Source organism: Sarcophilus harrisii, chromosome 1 (genome assembly GCF_902635505.1).
Source record: "Sarcophilus harrisii chromosome 1, mSarHar1.11, whole genome shotgun sequence".
Taxonomy (NCBI): Eukaryota; Metazoa; Chordata; class Mammalia; order Dasyuromorphia; family Dasyuridae; genus Sarcophilus; species Sarcophilus harrisii.
The window spans coordinates 439,671,488-439,689,719 of NC_045426.1; the positions used below are offsets into that span (position 1 = coordinate 439,671,488).

At 34.2% G+C, this 18,232-nt stretch overlaps 1 protein-coding gene across 1 annotated transcript in view; it reads left to right on the forward strand.

The window, feature by feature from the left end:
* Window positions 1–17,848, forward strand: part of IL7 (interleukin 7) — a 39,745-nt gene extending 21,897 nt beyond the window's left edge. Inside the window, exons 3-7 of the mRNA XM_031946233.1 lie at window positions 2,957–3,037; window positions 4,434–4,571; window positions 13,160–13,234; window positions 13,695–13,742; window positions 17,347–17,848. Coding sequence (XP_031802093.1) covers window positions 2,957–3,037; window positions 4,434–4,571; window positions 13,160–13,234; window positions 13,695–13,742; window positions 17,347–17,466 — 462 coding nt within the window. The 3' untranslated portion in view covers window positions 17,467–17,848. The remainder of the gene's footprint in view (window positions 1–2,956; window positions 3,038–4,433; window positions 4,572–13,159; window positions 13,235–13,694; window positions 13,743–17,346) is intronic.
* Window positions 17,849–18,232: the final 384 nt, after the last annotated feature.

Sequence of the window (18,232 nt, forward strand, 5' to 3'; positions counted from 1 at the left end):
TGTTTTGGTTTTTTGTCACACTGCTCCGTCTTGATATACCTATATATGCGACCACTACTCCTGTATCTCCCTCCTGTATCATTCATTTTTTATTTATCACTCTAACTTTTGGCATAGTGGATAGAGTATTTGGCCTGGAATCAGGAAAGCTTCTCCTTCCAAGTTCAAATCTGTCCTCAAATACTGACTAATTGTGACTCTGAGCAAGTCACTTAAACCTGTTAAACTCTCTCACCTGTCAAATGATCCAGAGAAGGAAATGGCAAACCACTTTAGTATCTCTACCAATAAAACTCCAAAAAGTTTCATGGAGAGTAGGACATGAGTAAAAAGTGACTTAACAACAAACTTTTCATATATCTTTTCTCTTCTCCTCCTCTTTCTCCACATTATCCTCTTTCCCCACTTCTTTCTCTCCCCCCTCCCATCAGGTCCCATGGGTTTCACTATTATATCAATGAAAATGACCCCTGAATCCAGCCTTAGTCTTCTTCTTGAGTTCCAGTTCCATATAACCAACTGCTTACTTGGATGGCCCCACAAGACATTTCAAGCAAAATGCATTCAAAAATCAAACTCATCTTTCCCTCCAGACTCCTTAGCTTCCTTATTGATAGCAAAGGCTACACCATCCTTATTGTAATTCAGGTCCACAGTCATCCCCAAAGGCAAGGCAAGGATCCATCACATTCAAAGAATTACAGAATTTGAGAGTTGAACATTTCCTCTGCAACCATTCACCAAAGGAAACCTCATAATAACATACCTGACAAGGGGCCTTCCAGACTTCACATGTTCACTTTCAAGGGATGGGACCCAGCACCTATTGAGGCATTTCAGTCCATTTTCCTGGCTCAAAAGTTGGCCCAATTCCTTGTTCCTTGTCTTATCTTTTGTCTAATCCCTTTTCCACATGACAGCCTTTTGAGCACTTGCAGACATCTACCATGTCCCTCTTGAGGCTTAAATTCACAAAACTAAACATACCCAATTTCATTAATCAAACCTCCTTCATACATCCTATTAACTAGTCAAACTGGCAGTCTTGCTATTCTTAAACCCGGAACAGTACTATATAAAAGTGCTTAATAAAAACTTTGATTGATTGATAGGGGGCAGAGTCAAAGAGGGGGAGAAGAGGAGGAGGAAGGGAGGGGAGGGGAGGCAAGGCAAGGATCCAAAAATTATTAAAGGAAACCTCAGTGTATGTCACAAACACACATATACACACACAGTAGAAGGGAATGGACATGCATATTTCTCATAACAAAAAATGAAGACTAGGAAAAGGTCACTAGTGGTCTCAGAAACAGCACTTTCAGGTTGGAAGCTAAATTGGAAAGGGTCAAGATATAGGTGGGAAAGAAGAAATAATACATGCAGGAATCTTTTATAGAAGTTTCAATGTGAAAAAGAAGGAGAAACAGAAATATTTTTTGTCCTAAGGATCAGGGAATTCTGAGCTTCTTTGTATACTATAGAAGGAAGCACCAGAGGAAGAGAGATTAAGAATCCAAAAAGGAGAGTATGAGCATTCATGAATGATCCTCTTAATCATTTCATCATCCTCTCCTCCAATCTTAATCATAATTATTTGTGCTCTTGCAACTTACTAAAAAATAAAACTATCCAGAATTGGAATAGACTTTCTGGGGTTCTCTCTTCTTGGAAGTCTTTAACAAAAAGTACATGACCCCTTGAGGAGATAATTCTGTTTACAAGAAGACCTCTGACCCCTATTCCAATGCTCAGATTTTAAATTTCCCTGATTCCACAAATTATCTTGCATTTATCATATATATATATATGTGTGTGTGTGTGTGTGTGTTCTACATTCCTAAATTTTATTTCCAGTGCATTAGTAAGCTAGTTAATATCAGGAAGTATTTCATTTTTGTCTTTATATTTGTTGCATCTAACATCATCCTTGGGTCATAATAGGCTAAACACATTTGTCAAATTGAATTGAATTCTGCAGAAGTCCTACCCCTAGGATTTCTGCCCAGGAATGTGTCACAGTGGAAATGTATCCAACTTGCTGGGCAGAAAGAGTCCAATTCTATAAGTCATTCCTTCAAATGAAATGATACTTAATATCTCTATAACCTTTAGTGCCTTTCCACTCTAGGGCTTCTAGATGACATAGCAGATAAAATCTATGAATCTAACATTTAACTATCCATATGACTTTGAGCAAGTCTCTCAACCTCAGTTTCCTAATCTGTAAAAATGGATTGTTGTGAAGATAATAAGAGTTAACATGTAAAACATTTTGTAAACTTGAAACATGAGGTATTGGCTATTAGTTATCATCTTCTGTTTAATCTTTCTATATCTCATTTATGCATAATTGTTTGCAAATTATTCCCCCTTAAACTGTTTTTTCTCTTATTTTGTATCCCCTCTGTTTAGCATAATACCTCGTCTATAGTAGGTCCTTAACTATTTATTAACTTGATTTGACATTCATACAAATAACTTTTTCATTTTAAGCCTGTTTTTTCTTGAACTATCTACTTTAGAAATGAAGATATGGTTTAACAAAATCATTCATATGTATATTCCTTCATCCTCCCAAAATAATTCTGTCCTTTTAAAAAAACTACCAGAGAAGTAATTCACCAAATCCTTGCTTGACAACTTTTATTAGCAGGAAATTCTTTAATTCTAATTCTATTTTCCCATAATTACAATTTGAAAGTTGGTGGCACAGAGATGTCTCTGATGATCTCTCAGTTTTGATTCTAAAATAGAAAGCCTCCATATCTCTGTTACTAATAACCACCAAAATAAGCACCTTATCACATGTTTTACCAAAGTGATTATTGCATTATCTACTTGCATTTTATATTTTTGCTAAACATTTTCCCTAAAGTTTCCTCAAACATTATTTTGTAACACTATAAATTAGAGATTTTCCATGTTAACCATGCCATTTCTATATGATTTATTTCAGGAGAAAATGACAAATATGGCTAGCAATTGTTCGAATAAAGAATATAGCTCATTAAAAAATCATACGTGTGATGATAATAAGGTAAATAAATTTTTTCAGAATTTATATCTCCTTCTGACGTAAAGAAGTCTTCTTTTGCCCTTTTTAGAAGTCTTATCAGGCAATTTATTTAGTAAGCCTTAAAGATTTTGTGGTTTTAGATTACAATGAGATTATAATTCTTACAATTCTCTCTAAATTGAAAATTTGAATTTATATTTATTATATAGGTTTAATTTGTAAATACCCTTGTTTTGACAGGGTAGAAATTTTGCTGGTTGTATCTCAAGATACATATTTTCACTTGAAAATGCCAACAAGGAAGCACATGACTTAGACTTTAGATTGTATGGGATAGTACTTCTGAGAACAGCATGGTTTGGCAGATAGTGTATTCAATGGACTTGTCAGGAAAATATGAATTCACATCCTGCCTCTTACACTACCTGTGTGACCGTGGGCAAGTCACTTAATTTCCATCTAAGTGTCCTCATCTATAAAATGGAGATAATAGAACACCAATCTCCAAGAGTTGTTATGAGGTTCAAATAAGATAATATAGAGAAAATGTTTTGTAGTCCTTCCAGTTTTATATTATTATTATTTATTGTTGTTATTATTTTGTCATTAATTTGTCATTATTTTAATAATAATATCACAGCTACCTATACATGCATACACAGATTTCATGAGGAAAATTCAGACACCTGCTTTTGAAAATTTTTCTCTAAGTATCAGTTACTTTAATACCATTCTCTCCTTAGGTCATATGATAATAATTCTTTAAACCGCCAAAGTTTTATATTATTTTTAAAGTAGTCATTTTTGGTATTTTTTTCAAATCAGCATTGATTTGAAATAATCCTGTGTAAGACCTATATAGCTCTTTTTTTTTTGTAAAATTACCTGATTAAAATTTTCAACAAACTCATTTACAGTACATTTGTACTGTTATTTCATTGTTGGAAGATCACTACTTATATCTTAGAGAGCTTAGAAATGGGTAAGAGAAAAAGGAAGCTACTTACTTGGAGGACAGAAAGAAGAGAAGAATCCCTATCCAGGGATATCTGGAAACTGCATCTCTAATATTGTTACTGTTTCCCAAAGTCTTTGGACCACCATGTTTGAAAAATTTATAACCCTGTCATTTGATTATTCAGACTGATTAACAATATTTTGCCTTAGGGAAATGAAATCCTAGAAAACTTTAAGCATTATGTAATTGTTAAAAATCAATTTGAAAGGATTGCCTGTTGCTGTCCACTGCACATAGTTTTAGGAATCACCTGAGATTTATTGGAATAAAGAATGAAAACGGGAGGAAGTGCTTCATCACTAATTGCTATAGCTTTGGGTTTCAGAATCCTTAGCTGTGCTAACAACTTTTGAGAACCTAAAGTGAATGACAGAACTTCTCCATTTTTCTCTTTAATAGGAAGTTATGTTTATAGTTCATGTGACATGTAAGTTGAAGCATCTTGTGAAGGCTAATATCAGTGAGCACTTTAATAATTACTTAGAAGATTATTCACATCATGCATTAAAGATGCTGAAGGAATGCAAATGTGATGAGGTAAGTTGAATATCTGTTTTTAATCAATAAAAGAAACTATCCCTCAGTGGTAGAATGCTACCATACTCTAGATACTTGATCATCAAGTTATGTTGTAGTGAATAGAATACTGACCTGGAATCAACTACTAAATGGCAGGATCCAGATTTGAACCCAAGTCATTTTAATTCCAGCTTCAGCGTTCTATTCATTGCAACATGCTCAGTTCGTTCAATAGTACATTAAAACTGATTGTACAATTTAACTCAAAGTTCAGTAATTAATTATTTCATATTAAATAATCTAAAACATAAAATACATTTAAATAATGCACATTTAGGTGACATTTGGAGGATAAAATGTGCATGTGATTCTTGTTCTTATTCTTTATTTTCATAAGCTCATTTTTCCTGTTTTCCTAAATGCTTCTTTGACACTAATCTCATTTACTTCTCTTTATTATTTCATATTTCTTTTTTTCTGAGGCAGTTGGGCTTAAGTGGTCACACAGGGTCACACAGCTAGGAAGTGTTAAGTATCTGAGATCAGATTTGAACTCGACTCATCCTGACTTCAGGGCTAATGCTCTATCCACTGCGCCACCTAGCTGCCCCTACTATTTTTATGTTACTTGATGCTAATAACCAACAATTTCTGATATTCTTTTCTCAATGTTTTAAACTTTCTAAGGAATATTTTTACATTTCAAGTTTCAGAAAACTATAACTCTTCTGTAATATGATCAGAGTATATTAAGTAAAAATTTTGATGTAACCATACCAACAACAATTTTGATGTTCATACCAATAAAGATGGTATGAAAATATTTTGCTGTGGGTAAAATGTATTTTAACTGGCATTATCTGAGTTCAGGGAAGGTTATGGTTAATGGAAAGTCTTAAGAAAGATTTTATTGTGATGGCACATTCTTTGTCCTTTTACTTCCCTCCTAGCTGTCCTAGGATATGAATGTATAGCAGATTCACAGAATCATGGATTTTTAGTGTCACAAGTTGCCACTGAAGTTATCTCTTACAACACATAATCAAAAAAGTTCCCCAATACAAAGCCACTCAAATGAATCATGCAGCATTTGCTTAAGTACCTTCAGTGATTGGGAACCTCAAGAGACAGTCCATTCTGCATTCAGAGAGCTCATTATTAGAAAACTTCTTATTGACATCAGTTCTAAAATGAATTTTTCTCCCCTTCAGTCAATCCATTTTTCCACTTGTTTGTAGTTCGGCTTTCTAGAGCAAAACAGAACAAGTCTAATCTCTCTTCTCCCAAGATCTTGAAGGCAGCTGCCATGCCCCACCCTGCTCCACCCCCATGCCTTTATCATCATCTTCTTTTCTTTCAGCAGATATCATTTATGCTAGATTTGAGGCCCTTTGCCACTCTGGCAATCTTCCTCTGGGTGGCCTTCACTTGATGAAGATCCTTTCTAAACTGTGATTTAAGAACTTAATACAATATACCAAGTATCTTGTGACCAGGGGAGAGTAGAATTTGATCACCACTTCCTTATTACTGGAAATTTTTTTTTCATTTCATCAAGCCAAAATTCACAGAGGCATTTTTGGCTGCCAAGTGTCAACAGTGACTCATTTCAGTCTACTAAAATCCTTAGATCTTATTCAGACTAATTTCCATCTGGTACTTATAAAGCCAATTTCTTGAAAATGAGTGTAAGACTTCATATTTATCTCTACTGAAATCCCATCTTATTTTATTCATTCCCATGTTCTATCTTGTCAAAAAAATTTAAATATTGACTGTCATAGTGTTAACTATTCTAGCTTTGCTTTATCTGCAGAATTGATTTAAAAAATAATATATATGTTAATATCCAAATATTTGACAACAGGGTTAAATAACAGAAGGCTAAATACAGGTTACTTGAACACTGGAGATTTCCAGCAAGTTCACATAGAATGACTGATGAATGTTTTCTGGGCCTGGCCATTGAACCAGTTCCATCCATCTAATTTTACATTATATAACCCATGCCCCTTGATGTTTTCCACAAAGAAAAGCATAAGATTGAGTTCTGATATCAAGATGTCAGAGTGAGGAAGAAACTTTCTTGAACCCTCCCAAATTCATCTGCAGACAACTAAAAAGTCACCTCAGAATTAATCTAGGAATAGGGAAAAGCTAACTAGTACAGAAGAATCAGTCTTACTGGGGTGCAAGGGAGTAAGGTCTAAGAGCAGGGGCTGCAGCTGGCCTCCCAGTAGGGGCCCCACAGCAAGACTCCTAGGCTGGGGTAGTACATCAGCAAGATCCCACCCTGCTGCAGACCAGCAGCCACTTGGGCAGGCTAACAGTGGGTTACCTCACACCCAACAGAAGCTACCAGACAGGACTTGAAACCCATTGATATTGATAATTAATAATGAAGCCCTGCCCTGGGACTAGCCAAAAGGACACCCTTTCTCTGGGGCCTTCTAGGAAAGATACCCTCTTTCTATAGCATCTCAATAGCAGGGCCCTACCCCTGAGGTAGACCTGAGACAGGCAAATAGATAAACCCCATACCCAGGGGAAGCCAACAGAGAGGGTCCATTTCCCATACAAGTTAACTAGAAAGCTAACTTACCATCTAGTGAAAGCAAAGAGCAAAGCCCTGAAGTCCAGTAAAAACCAGCAGGAAGACTCTAAGCCCCAGCACAAAAAATTTGGGAAAAGTTTCACATTAAAAACTCCAAATCACAAAAAGGCAGAAAAAAATTTAAAAAAAGAACTTGACTGTAAAAGATGTTACTATGGTGACAGAGGATCAAAGCATAAACTTAAAAGAGACTAATAATATTAAAATGGCTACCTGTGATGCCTCAAAGAAAAATGCAATTTGGTCTCAGACTCAAAAAAATTTACTGGAAAAGCTTTAAAAGGATTTTAAATTGGGAAAATAAAATCATGAAAATATCAATAATTGCATAAGAAAAGATACAAAAATTTACATGGACAGTAGCTCCCTAAAAAATGGAATTGGCCATATGGCTATGTGGAAAAAGAAATGCAAAAGCTTACTAAAGAAAATAATTCCTGTAAAATTATAACTGAGCAGGTGAAAACTAATGACTCTATGAAAACCAACATATGATAGAAACAAAATCAAAAAAGTAAAAAGAAAATGAAGAAAATGTGAAATGTCTCATTGGAAAAACAACTGAATTAGAAAATAGATTCAAGAAAAGTAAATATTCATATGAACTGATGTATAGAGAAGTAAAAAGAATCAGGAAAATGATGTACCTATTAACAGGAATATTGTTGGAGGAAGAATTGTAAATGACTTAGCTATTCTCAGCAATACAATGATCCAAGACAATCTCAAAGGACTATTGATGAAGCATACCATCTGCCTACAGAGAAAGAACTGATATTGCTTAAATATGAAGTGAAGCATACTATTTTTCACTTTCTTCTTTTTTTCTTTTTTTTAGAGTCTTCCTATACAAAACTATTAACATAAATGTTCAGGAAGAAGGAAAGGGACTAGAGGGATAGAATTTGGAACTCAAAACTTTAAATATATTTTTTACATGCATGTTATTTGATCAAATATTTTGTTGAAATCTATATAGAATAGAATAGTTAAAAACTCATCTATATCTGCTTCCTGATCAATCCACTTAGAAAATGACCAAGAAAAGGAAACTTATTTAGTCTAATATGCCCCTTCTGATGAAACCATGATGGTTCTGCTTTTTCTAAACATTTTCTAAAAATCTTTTTATCTAAATTTTTTGTTATTGTATCACTTTTTCCCCAAAAAAGTCCCTTCTCCCTGAAAATCATCCCTTTTAACAAAGAGTAAAAAAGAAAGAGATAATCAGCTCAGCAAAGTAATAAGCACATTGACCAAGTTTGACAGTATATTAGATATTCCATGTCTTCTTACCTTTGCAAAGACAGGAAGGAGTAATGTTTTCTCATGTCTTCTACAGGATTAATCTTTTAAGAACTATATGTTCATATCCTTTGACCACCTATTCTTTGGGAAATAGATCTTTTTAATATATACATACATGTGTATATGAGAACCAAGCAGCTTATTAATAATGTATTCTAGATTTTCTTAGTAATCAAAAATCTAACTTTCTGCCTACAGGTGCAGATTCAATTATCTATCCAGTTTTTTAAATAAAAAAAATGTCTTTTTGGCTCTGTAAGAACACTTTTTTCTCCATAATCTTTCAAATATTACTAACAGTGACAGAGTGGCTATAATCTCTAGTTCTTTCATCATCCAAAGATGTGATTCATTCTATGCCAAGGTGGGGTATAGGTCTGTGAATTCATGATTTAAATTCATAAAAGGAAAATAAGTTCTCTCTATCTATGTTTTTATTTATTATGGACATGAACTCTCACTCTTTTTAATGCAAAAGATCATTTTCTTACAATAGAAAACAGAAAGAAATCAATAATAGAGTAGTTTCATCTTTCTCTGTTGTCAGTTTCAGTCAGAAAGAAGGACTTTCATCAGTCCTTTGCCTTCTTTTCTAAGTTATTCCTTTTCCTCAATATAGGCTTAAAAGAAGATTAGAATTTCCTGACAACCTTATGTTCTATATATGTCTTTTAAAAATATATATTTAATTTGGTAAATTTTCTCCAAGTCCTCACTGATCCCTTTGGAAAACTCTTCTTTTCCTTCCTCAACAGACTTCTCTGTGTTATAAATTTACTTTAAAATGCCTCTTATAAACTTAATATCTTTTAATAAATCTCTTTTAAATATTTCTTAGAGCCAGGAGTTTTACTGCTATCCAAAGAATTGTCAGTTTCTAATAATAGCCATGGTGCTGGCCATGGTGCTAGTCATGACTAAAATAGCCACTCATCAGATCATACTGCAACTTCAGGACAGTGATAAACGATGTATATAGTTTTAGCATCAAGGCAGTCTATTTGGAAAGCATAACTGACAAAGCAAAGGGCTATATTTGTCTCTTGTGAGCAGGCTTCCTCTGCTTATTGAGACTAAGCTAAAGGTAGTTAAATGATTTATCTAACACCATATAAGTTTTCAGTATCAGTGATTGCATTTGAAATCAGGTCCTGTTACTCTAGAACCAGTGGTGTTTGTCAATATAGCACAGAACTGCAGATATTGTTTTATAAAGCTAAAGAACAGTAGAACTATCACATCGGGGGTGTTTCTGTGGTGACTTCACCTCTTTTAATTTATTCTAAGGTTGTATTAGGTCTTTTGGCCATCAAATCATAATGTTGATTAATATGGAGATTGCTAGCCACTAAAACATCTGCATCTTTTACACCTGATATTTTATTTATTTTTAAATAATAGCTTTTTATATTCAAAATATATACAAAGATAATTTTTAACACTGACCCTTGCAAAACATTGTGTTCCAGATTTTTCTCCATCCCTTCCTTCCACCCTCTTCCCTACACAGCAAGTAGTCCAATATGTTAAATATGTACAATTCTTGTATACTTATTTCCACATTTATCATGCTGCACAAGAAAAATGAGATCAAAAAGGAAAAAATGAGAAAGGAAAAAAGCAAGCAAACAACAATAAAAAAGATTAAAATACTATGTTGTGATCCACACTCAGTCCCCACAGCCCTCTCTCTGGGTGCAGAGAGATGGTTCTCTCTATTACAAATCTATTGGAATTGATCTGAATTACCTCATTGTTGAAAAGAGCCATGTCCAACAGAAGTGATCATAGTCCAACCTTTCCATTACTGTGTACAATGTTTTCTTAATTCTACTCACTTTTTTTAGCATCAGTTCATGTAAGTTTCTTCTGGCTTCTTGGAAATCAACCTGTTGATCATTTCTTATAGAACAATATTCCATAGCATTCATATACCATAATTTATTCAGCTATTCTCCAACTGATGGGTATCCACTTCTAGTTTCTTACTATTACAAAAAGTCTGCTGCAAACATTTTTGCACATGTGGGTCCTTTTCCCTTTTTTATGATGTCTTTGGGATTCAAACGCAGTAGAAACACTGATGGATCAAAGGATATTCACAGTTTTACAGCCCTTTAGGCACGCTCAAAATTTCTCTCTAGAATAGTTGGACTAGTTCAGAACTCCACCAACAATATATTAGTGTCCCAGTTTTTCCACATCCTTTCCAACATTTATCATTATCTTTTCTTGTGATCTTAGCCAATCTGAAAGATGGGTAGTGGTACCTCAGAGTTGCCTTAATTCTCATTTCTCTAATCAATAGTGACAGCATTTTTTCACATGACTAGAAATGGTTTTAATTTCATCTGAAAAGTGTTCATATCCTTTGACCATTTATCAATTGGAGAATGGCTTGTAGTCTCATAAATATGAATCAATTCTCCATATATTTTTAAAAAGAGACCTTTATCAGAACCCTGGATGTAAAATTTTTTCCAATTTTCTGCTACTCTTCTAAAGCTGTCTGCATTTGTTTTGTTTGTACAAAAAATATTTAATTAAAAAAAGCAAAATTATCCATTTTGTATTTCATGATGTTCTCTAGTTCTTCTTTGGCCATAAATTCTTTCCTTCTCCACAGATCTGAAAAGGTACACTTGTTCTCCTAATTTACTCATAGTGTCACCCTTTATGTCTAAATCATGAGGCCATTTCAACCTCATCTTTACATCTGATCTTTTAATCAGATACATAATGGCTCCATCTTGATGCTTATTTCTTAATCCAAATTTTAATCTTTACATTCATCCCAGTTCAGTTTCAGCTTGTTTGATCTTAACTACTGTTAAAGCTTGTCATTTTTGTCAGATCCTAATTTATCATTGTTCACTGTCATCCCTAGCTTTGTATCATCTGCAAATCTAACAAATAAATCATCTTGGTATTTATCCAAAACATTGATGATATTTTAAACATCACAGGACCATAGATCTATAGAGTGCCTAAGAAAACTCTTCTCAAGTTTTCATTGATTTGTGAATGACTTTTGCTTGGACCTGACCATTTAGCCAGTTGTGTGAATCCACATCTAGCCCCTATCTCATCAACTTGTCCACAAGTATAGCTTGAGAAACTTCTTGTTAATTGCTAAAATATAAGTAAAATTTCTAATGATCTTATAAAAAAGTTTAGAACAACCTGTTCTTGAGAAAGCCATGCTGCTTTTCTATGATCACTGTCTCCTCTTTCGGGTATGCATTAATAATCCTTTTAATACTATTTCTTAGAATTTTGCCAACAATCAAACTTGTGCTCACTGGTGTATTTTGTGTGTGTGTGTGTGTGTGTGTGTGTGTGTGTGTGTGTGTGTGTATCATTACCTTTTTAGAGATTTAGTACATTTACTCTTCTCCATTATTGTAGTACCACTTATTCCTGAAATCACATGTATAGAAAAATTTGTGTTCAGAAACCCAAAGTAAGCTTGTCATAGTATAGCAAGGATAAGTATATAACTTATAGTACTAAAAGCCAAAGTACTGTAAATATTGTCAATATTTACAAATGATATGATAGGTTACTTAGAAAACCCAGAAAGTCAACAAATAATCCCACTGAAGCAATTGCTTCATTAAAGAACTAAGACACAAAAATAAATCCACAAAAACCATAACCATTTCCATTTAATAATAATATCACCCAAGAAAATATAACAGAAATCTAAATAACATTTCTAAAAGCTATGAAAAATAAATAAAAATTTAGGTAACAATTTGCCTCTCTAAGTGAATCCCAATGGGTTTGCAGCCAGAAATAACATCTTATAACTCTTCTATGTAATTTATAGGAAGTACCTATTTTACTAATCACAGTGCTGGGCACATCATGGGTGATCAATAAATAAATCTCTGATTGCTGTCATTAAATAATAGTAGGATGAATATGCCCAGGGACTGAGTTCAATTTTTCCCCTATTCCTCTTTGCTGGCCTGTTTACACTAAAAATCAATCAATATTTATTAAAGTCTACTATGTTCCAAGCACTATGCTAAGTACTAGGCATACAAAAAGAAGCAAAAGACAGTCCTTGTCCTTGAGCAGTTTACAATCTAATGGGAAAAGACACTATATAAAGATGTTGAAAACAGACTATATACAGGATAAATAGGAAATAATTAAAAGAAGGAAGGCATTGAAATTAAAAAGAATTGGAAAAGGGAACACACTGAAATTAAAAAGGATTGAGGAAAGCTAATTGTAGAAGGTGGGATTTTAGTTGGAACTTAAAAGAAACTCAGGGATGTCAGTAATCTGGGGTAAGAGGGAGAATGTTCCAGGAATGGAAGATAACAATAGAGATTACTGGGAGTCCAAAAATGGAGCATCTTTTTCATGGAATATCAAGGAGGCCAGTATCACTAAAGCAAAGAGTATGTGTTGGGGAGTAAATGTAAGAAAACTGGAAAGGAAGGAGGAGAATAGGTTAAGAAGAACTTTGACTATGAAACAGGAATTTTATATTTGATCTAGAAGTAATAAGAAGCCCCTTAAGTTAGTATCCTGTCTTCAGAACTATGAACCAAGCTAATATTATATACCATTTTTATCACTGAGAAAGTTCAACAACAATAACAAAAAAATCAAGGTTTGAGCATCAGTAAATTAACTATGACACATTTTTGTTTTGTTTTGTTTTTAGGAAAAAGAAAAAAGAGCAGAAAGAAAGATAGAAAGAAACCATTCTATCAGTGAAGTCTCTCCTACCAAGAATTCAGTAAGAATTGATCTTATCGTTCTTCTATTTAGCCTCCTTCTTAAGATTATGTATTTAAGTCCTCAGAGACTATATATTATAACCCATCTTCTTTTGTCCCATTCTTTGAATGGAATCAGAGAAGCATAGAAGCCAAATGGCTACCCCAGATTCACATAGGTCATTGACAGAAATGGGATTTGAATCCTGGTCCAGGGACTAGAAATCCATTTCTTTTGTCTTATATCACACTCCCTGTGAAAAGTGATCCATTTCCATGTTTCACCTCAATTTTGTTTTTCTGTACGTGATTCATAAAATATTCCTTGTGATTTTCATTGTGAGCTAAAAAATTGCCCTCATTAAAAGAGGCCCTTTTTAAATTTTTTTTTCATCTGCTTACTTAAGGCTAATACCAGATTCTATCATTCATACAACTTTTTTGCAGCCTTATTGACCATAACACATTTTTCTTCCCTAGGTGAATGTAATAGAGAAAAAAACAGGAGGACCCTGCTTTAAGATCCTGGTAAGAGTTAATATCTTTATTTTTATCCTATTTTCTTGAAAGAAACCCATTTTTCTTTAACTTTGTTTTTCTATGTATAATTTATAAAGGATTCTATATGATTTTATAAAACAAGTAAGAATTCTGCCTCATTAGGAGGATCTCTTTTTTGAACTGCCTTATTGTGAAACTTGGCATTTTAAAAACTGGATTAGAGAGAAAGAGAATAAGGATGTTTCCCCCAACAACCTGTTAGAAATAGAATCTGCATGCTTAACTCTATGCCATGCTGATTACACCTTTCAGGATTTACACTGGGCTAGAAAAATCATCCCCAAAATACTCCTATGACATCTCAAACCCATAGAGAACATACTACATTGTACAAGTCAAATCCACTGCTTTCTTTTTTTATTATTATTTAATAGCCTTTTATTTACAGGTTATATGTATGGGTAACTTTACAGCATTGATAATTGCCAAACCTCTTGTTCCAATTTTTCCCCTCTTTTCCCCACCCCCTCCCCCAGATGGCAAGATGACCAGTAGATGTTAAATATATTAAAATATAAATTAGATACACAATAAGTATACATGACCAAACCGTTATGTTGCTGTACAAAAAGAATCAGACTCTGAAATATTGTACAATTAGCCTGTGAAGGAAATCAAAAATGCAGGTGGGCAAAAATATAGGGATTGAGAATTCAATGTAATGGTTCTTAGTCATCTCCCAGAGTTCTTTCTCTGGGTGTAGCTGGTTCAGTTCAATACTGCTCCATTGGAAATGATTTGGTTGATCTCATTGCTGAGGATGGCCAGGTCCATCAGAACTGGTCATCATATAATATTGTTGTTGAAGTATATAATGATCTCCTGGTCCTGCTCATTTCACTCAGCATCAGTTCGTGTAAGTCTCTCCAGGCCTTTCTGAAATTATCCTGTTGGTCATTTCTTACAGAACAGTAATATTCCATAATATTCATATACCACAATTTATTCAGCCATTCTCCAACTGATGGGCATCCACTCATTTTCCAGTTTTTAGCCACTACAAAGAGGGCTGCCACAAACATTCGTGCACATACAGGTCCCTTTCCCTTCTTTATGATCTCTTTGGGATATAAGCCCAGTAGTAACACTGCTAGATCAAAGGGTATGCACAGTTTGATAACTTTTTGAGCATAGTTCCAAACTGCTCTCCAGAATGGTTGGATTCATTCACAACTCCAACAATGTATCAGGGTCCCAGTTTTCCCGCATCCCCTCCAACAATCATCATTATTTTTTCCTGTCATCTTAGCCAATCTGACAGGTGTGTAGTGGTATCTCAGAGTTGTCTTAATTTGCATTTCTCTGATTAATAATGATTTGGAACACTCTTTCATATGAGTGGTAATAATTTCAATTTCATCATCTGAAAATTGTCTGTTCATATCCTTTGACCATTTGTCAATTGAAATCCACTGCTTTCAATAAAGTTCTGACTGCAGCTTATCACTGATATAATGATTGGTGTGTACTCAGTATATAGCATATAAGCAAGAAGCTCTCAGGGCCAGGGACAGGAGCCCACTCTTGGAGGTGGAGACAGATTCATTCCATATTCCATCTTTGGCTGGAGACATTCAGAGGGAGCTAGGGGCTGAAGCTTAAGACTTTGAAGGACATAAGTTTTAGAGAAATGGAAATTTATTTTTTTATGTTGAATCTTCTTACATTCTGCTGAGTACATGGAAATTTTTTTTCTCTTTCTCATTTTGTGTTGGAATCCTTACAAAGTGTTAAGTCATTAGAATCGATAGAGACAATAATTATCTAATTTAGCATGATTCAGTATGATTGATGTGATCCTACAAGGAGATGTTATGGGCCAGAACTTGAAACAAGGTACTAAGTGGAATGGAGGAGACAATGTTTAAATCTAGTTTAGAATTGATTTAATCCTACAACAAATAATGATGGTAGGACTGATTACCTATGTACCTGTTCTACATATTGGTACAATACATATATACATAGATACATACACACACATATATATATGACTTTCTGAAGTATATGCATGCACTCATACACACATATGTATGTAATTACCTATATACATTTATGTATATTTGTATCTATATATTCATTAATGTGTGTGTGTGTATATATGTATATACATATGTATATGCATGTCCTTAAGTTGGAAAGCAAAGAAAGTTTCCCCACTTGAATACTTCATATATCAATGAAATTGCAGTTCTAGACCCTATTTCTATTTCTTTTCCTTTTTTGAGAACTTTTCCTAATGTGGTATTGGTCATAAAATAGCCACACTTTTCCCCCTAATGTCCCCAGATCTCCCCCAAATCTAACTTGTTCAAATTGTGAATGTGATGGCATTCAGATTTTTTGTCTGCCAGCCTGTAGCCTTTTATAGATCCAATGTGGAATTGATCTTTTCTATCCCCTTTCCTTCTTTGCTCCTACAGAAATCTGGATCTGTATCTTTGTCTGCTTCTCTTCCTATAGGCCCCTCCCATGGGGCTCTTCCTTTTTCCCCTTTAGTGGCAGCTTTCAATCCTTTGCAGTTCCTCCGTGATAATTCTCTCTTTTTAAAAATCGTTTATTCATTTTAAACTAAAATACAAAATTGTGGTGTTCTCTTCTTTTTTATAATATGATGGTTCTCTCTGGGAGCAGGTTTCTTGGGGAGATTTTCTGGAAGCAGCCTTAGTTTCAGTTCCAAGTAATAATCACTTCAAACGCAGCCAGGAGTTAAAATCCAGTCCTTAATAAAGTTTCCCCACTTGAATACTTCATATATCAATGAAATTGCAGTTCTAGACCCTATTTCTATTTCTTTTCCTTTTTATGCTAGGTCTTTACAAACCTTAAAAGTACTACACAAATACTAACTAAAAACAATACTTATTGTTGTTGTTGTTACTGGGGATACAAAGACAAAAAAGTAATAGATAGCATTTCTAGAGCGCCTCAAGTTTTACCCAGCACTTTATGTATGTTACCTCATTTGATCCTCACAATTACCTTGAGGAGATAGGTATTTATAATCCCCATTTTACAAATGAGAAAGTGAGGACCATACAGCTATTATATATTGAAGTAGGATAGGCACTCGGGTCTTTCTAACTCCACCTACATGACCTAGCTGCCTTTACATGATAATTTGAGGACAGGAAAATAATCAATGTTTAAAATAAAATGTATGTGTATAATTTAATCACAGACAGGTAGGTGGTGCAGTGAATAGAGTGCCAGGAAGACTCATGTTCGTGAGTTCAAGTCTGGCCTTTGACACTTATTACACCTGTTCTTCTGAGGCAACCCTATTTGCCTCCCCTTCCTCATCTATGAAATGATCTGGAGAAGGAAATGATAAACTACTCCAGTATCTTTGCCAAGAAAACTCCAAAATGAGGTCACAAAAAGTCAGACACAACTGAAATGACTGAATAATAATTTAACAAATATTAATTTTGTTAATTAATTTTGTTTTATGTGAAGATAAAAATTTTCATTTGTCAACTGAAATGACTGAATAATAATTTAACAAATATTAATTTTGTTAATTAATTTTGTTTTATGTGAAGATAAAAATTTTCATTTGTCATTATAGGGAGAAAAATCTTCAAAGGAACGGAAAAAGAATAAATGTTTATGCTTAATACAAAAAATGTTATCTGATGTTAGCAATTGCTGGAGGAAAATTTTGAACATGAACGTCAATGGGCACTGAAACATCTGTGATGGCACAGAAACCTCGTGATTTGATGACCTTTCACTTGCATTCTTGGAGTGTTTATCTGCCCACATTGATTCTCCATGTCAGAAGCGACTGTATTTATCCTGGCAAAGCTATGGTACCTTAAACAAGTGACCGTAAATTCCATTCAGCTCCACTGCAGGCACCACTAGACTGAAACAGAGGATGACAATTCACAGTAAAAGCTACTTGATAACCACCTGGACATATAAATGCACCTGCCTTTATTCTGGAACAGATTACATGTGCAGAACAACAAAACACAACCTTCTGTGCTCTCTGCTGCAATCAGTTGTAAGAGTTTTGTTTGTTGTCTTTTATTGCTCAGCTGAAAACTTCAGACAAAGAACTAAAATAAAAATACATTTTGTGCAATATAGAAAAGTACAGGAGAATTCTCAATTTACATTTAATTTCTTTCATTAGACAATTCCAATGACTTTTTTTGCTTCCATTCTACTGTATGGAGTGGGTGGAAAGGGCATCTTCAGGGCTACAAGACATGCTTCACATCTGACAGTTGGACACTAATACATGCCCAGGAGTACAGGAGGGGAGGGTGCTTACTTTTTTTAAATAAGAGAGCAGTGATGCATAAGAGCCACAAACCGAAGAGCTTCATGAAGCAGAAACTGTTGACAGAGAGAGAACAACTTGAAAATGAAATATCAGTCTCCATTCAATTCATTTCGAAAAGTATTTGCTGAGGACCTGATCTATTCAAGCTCTTGAAGGAGTT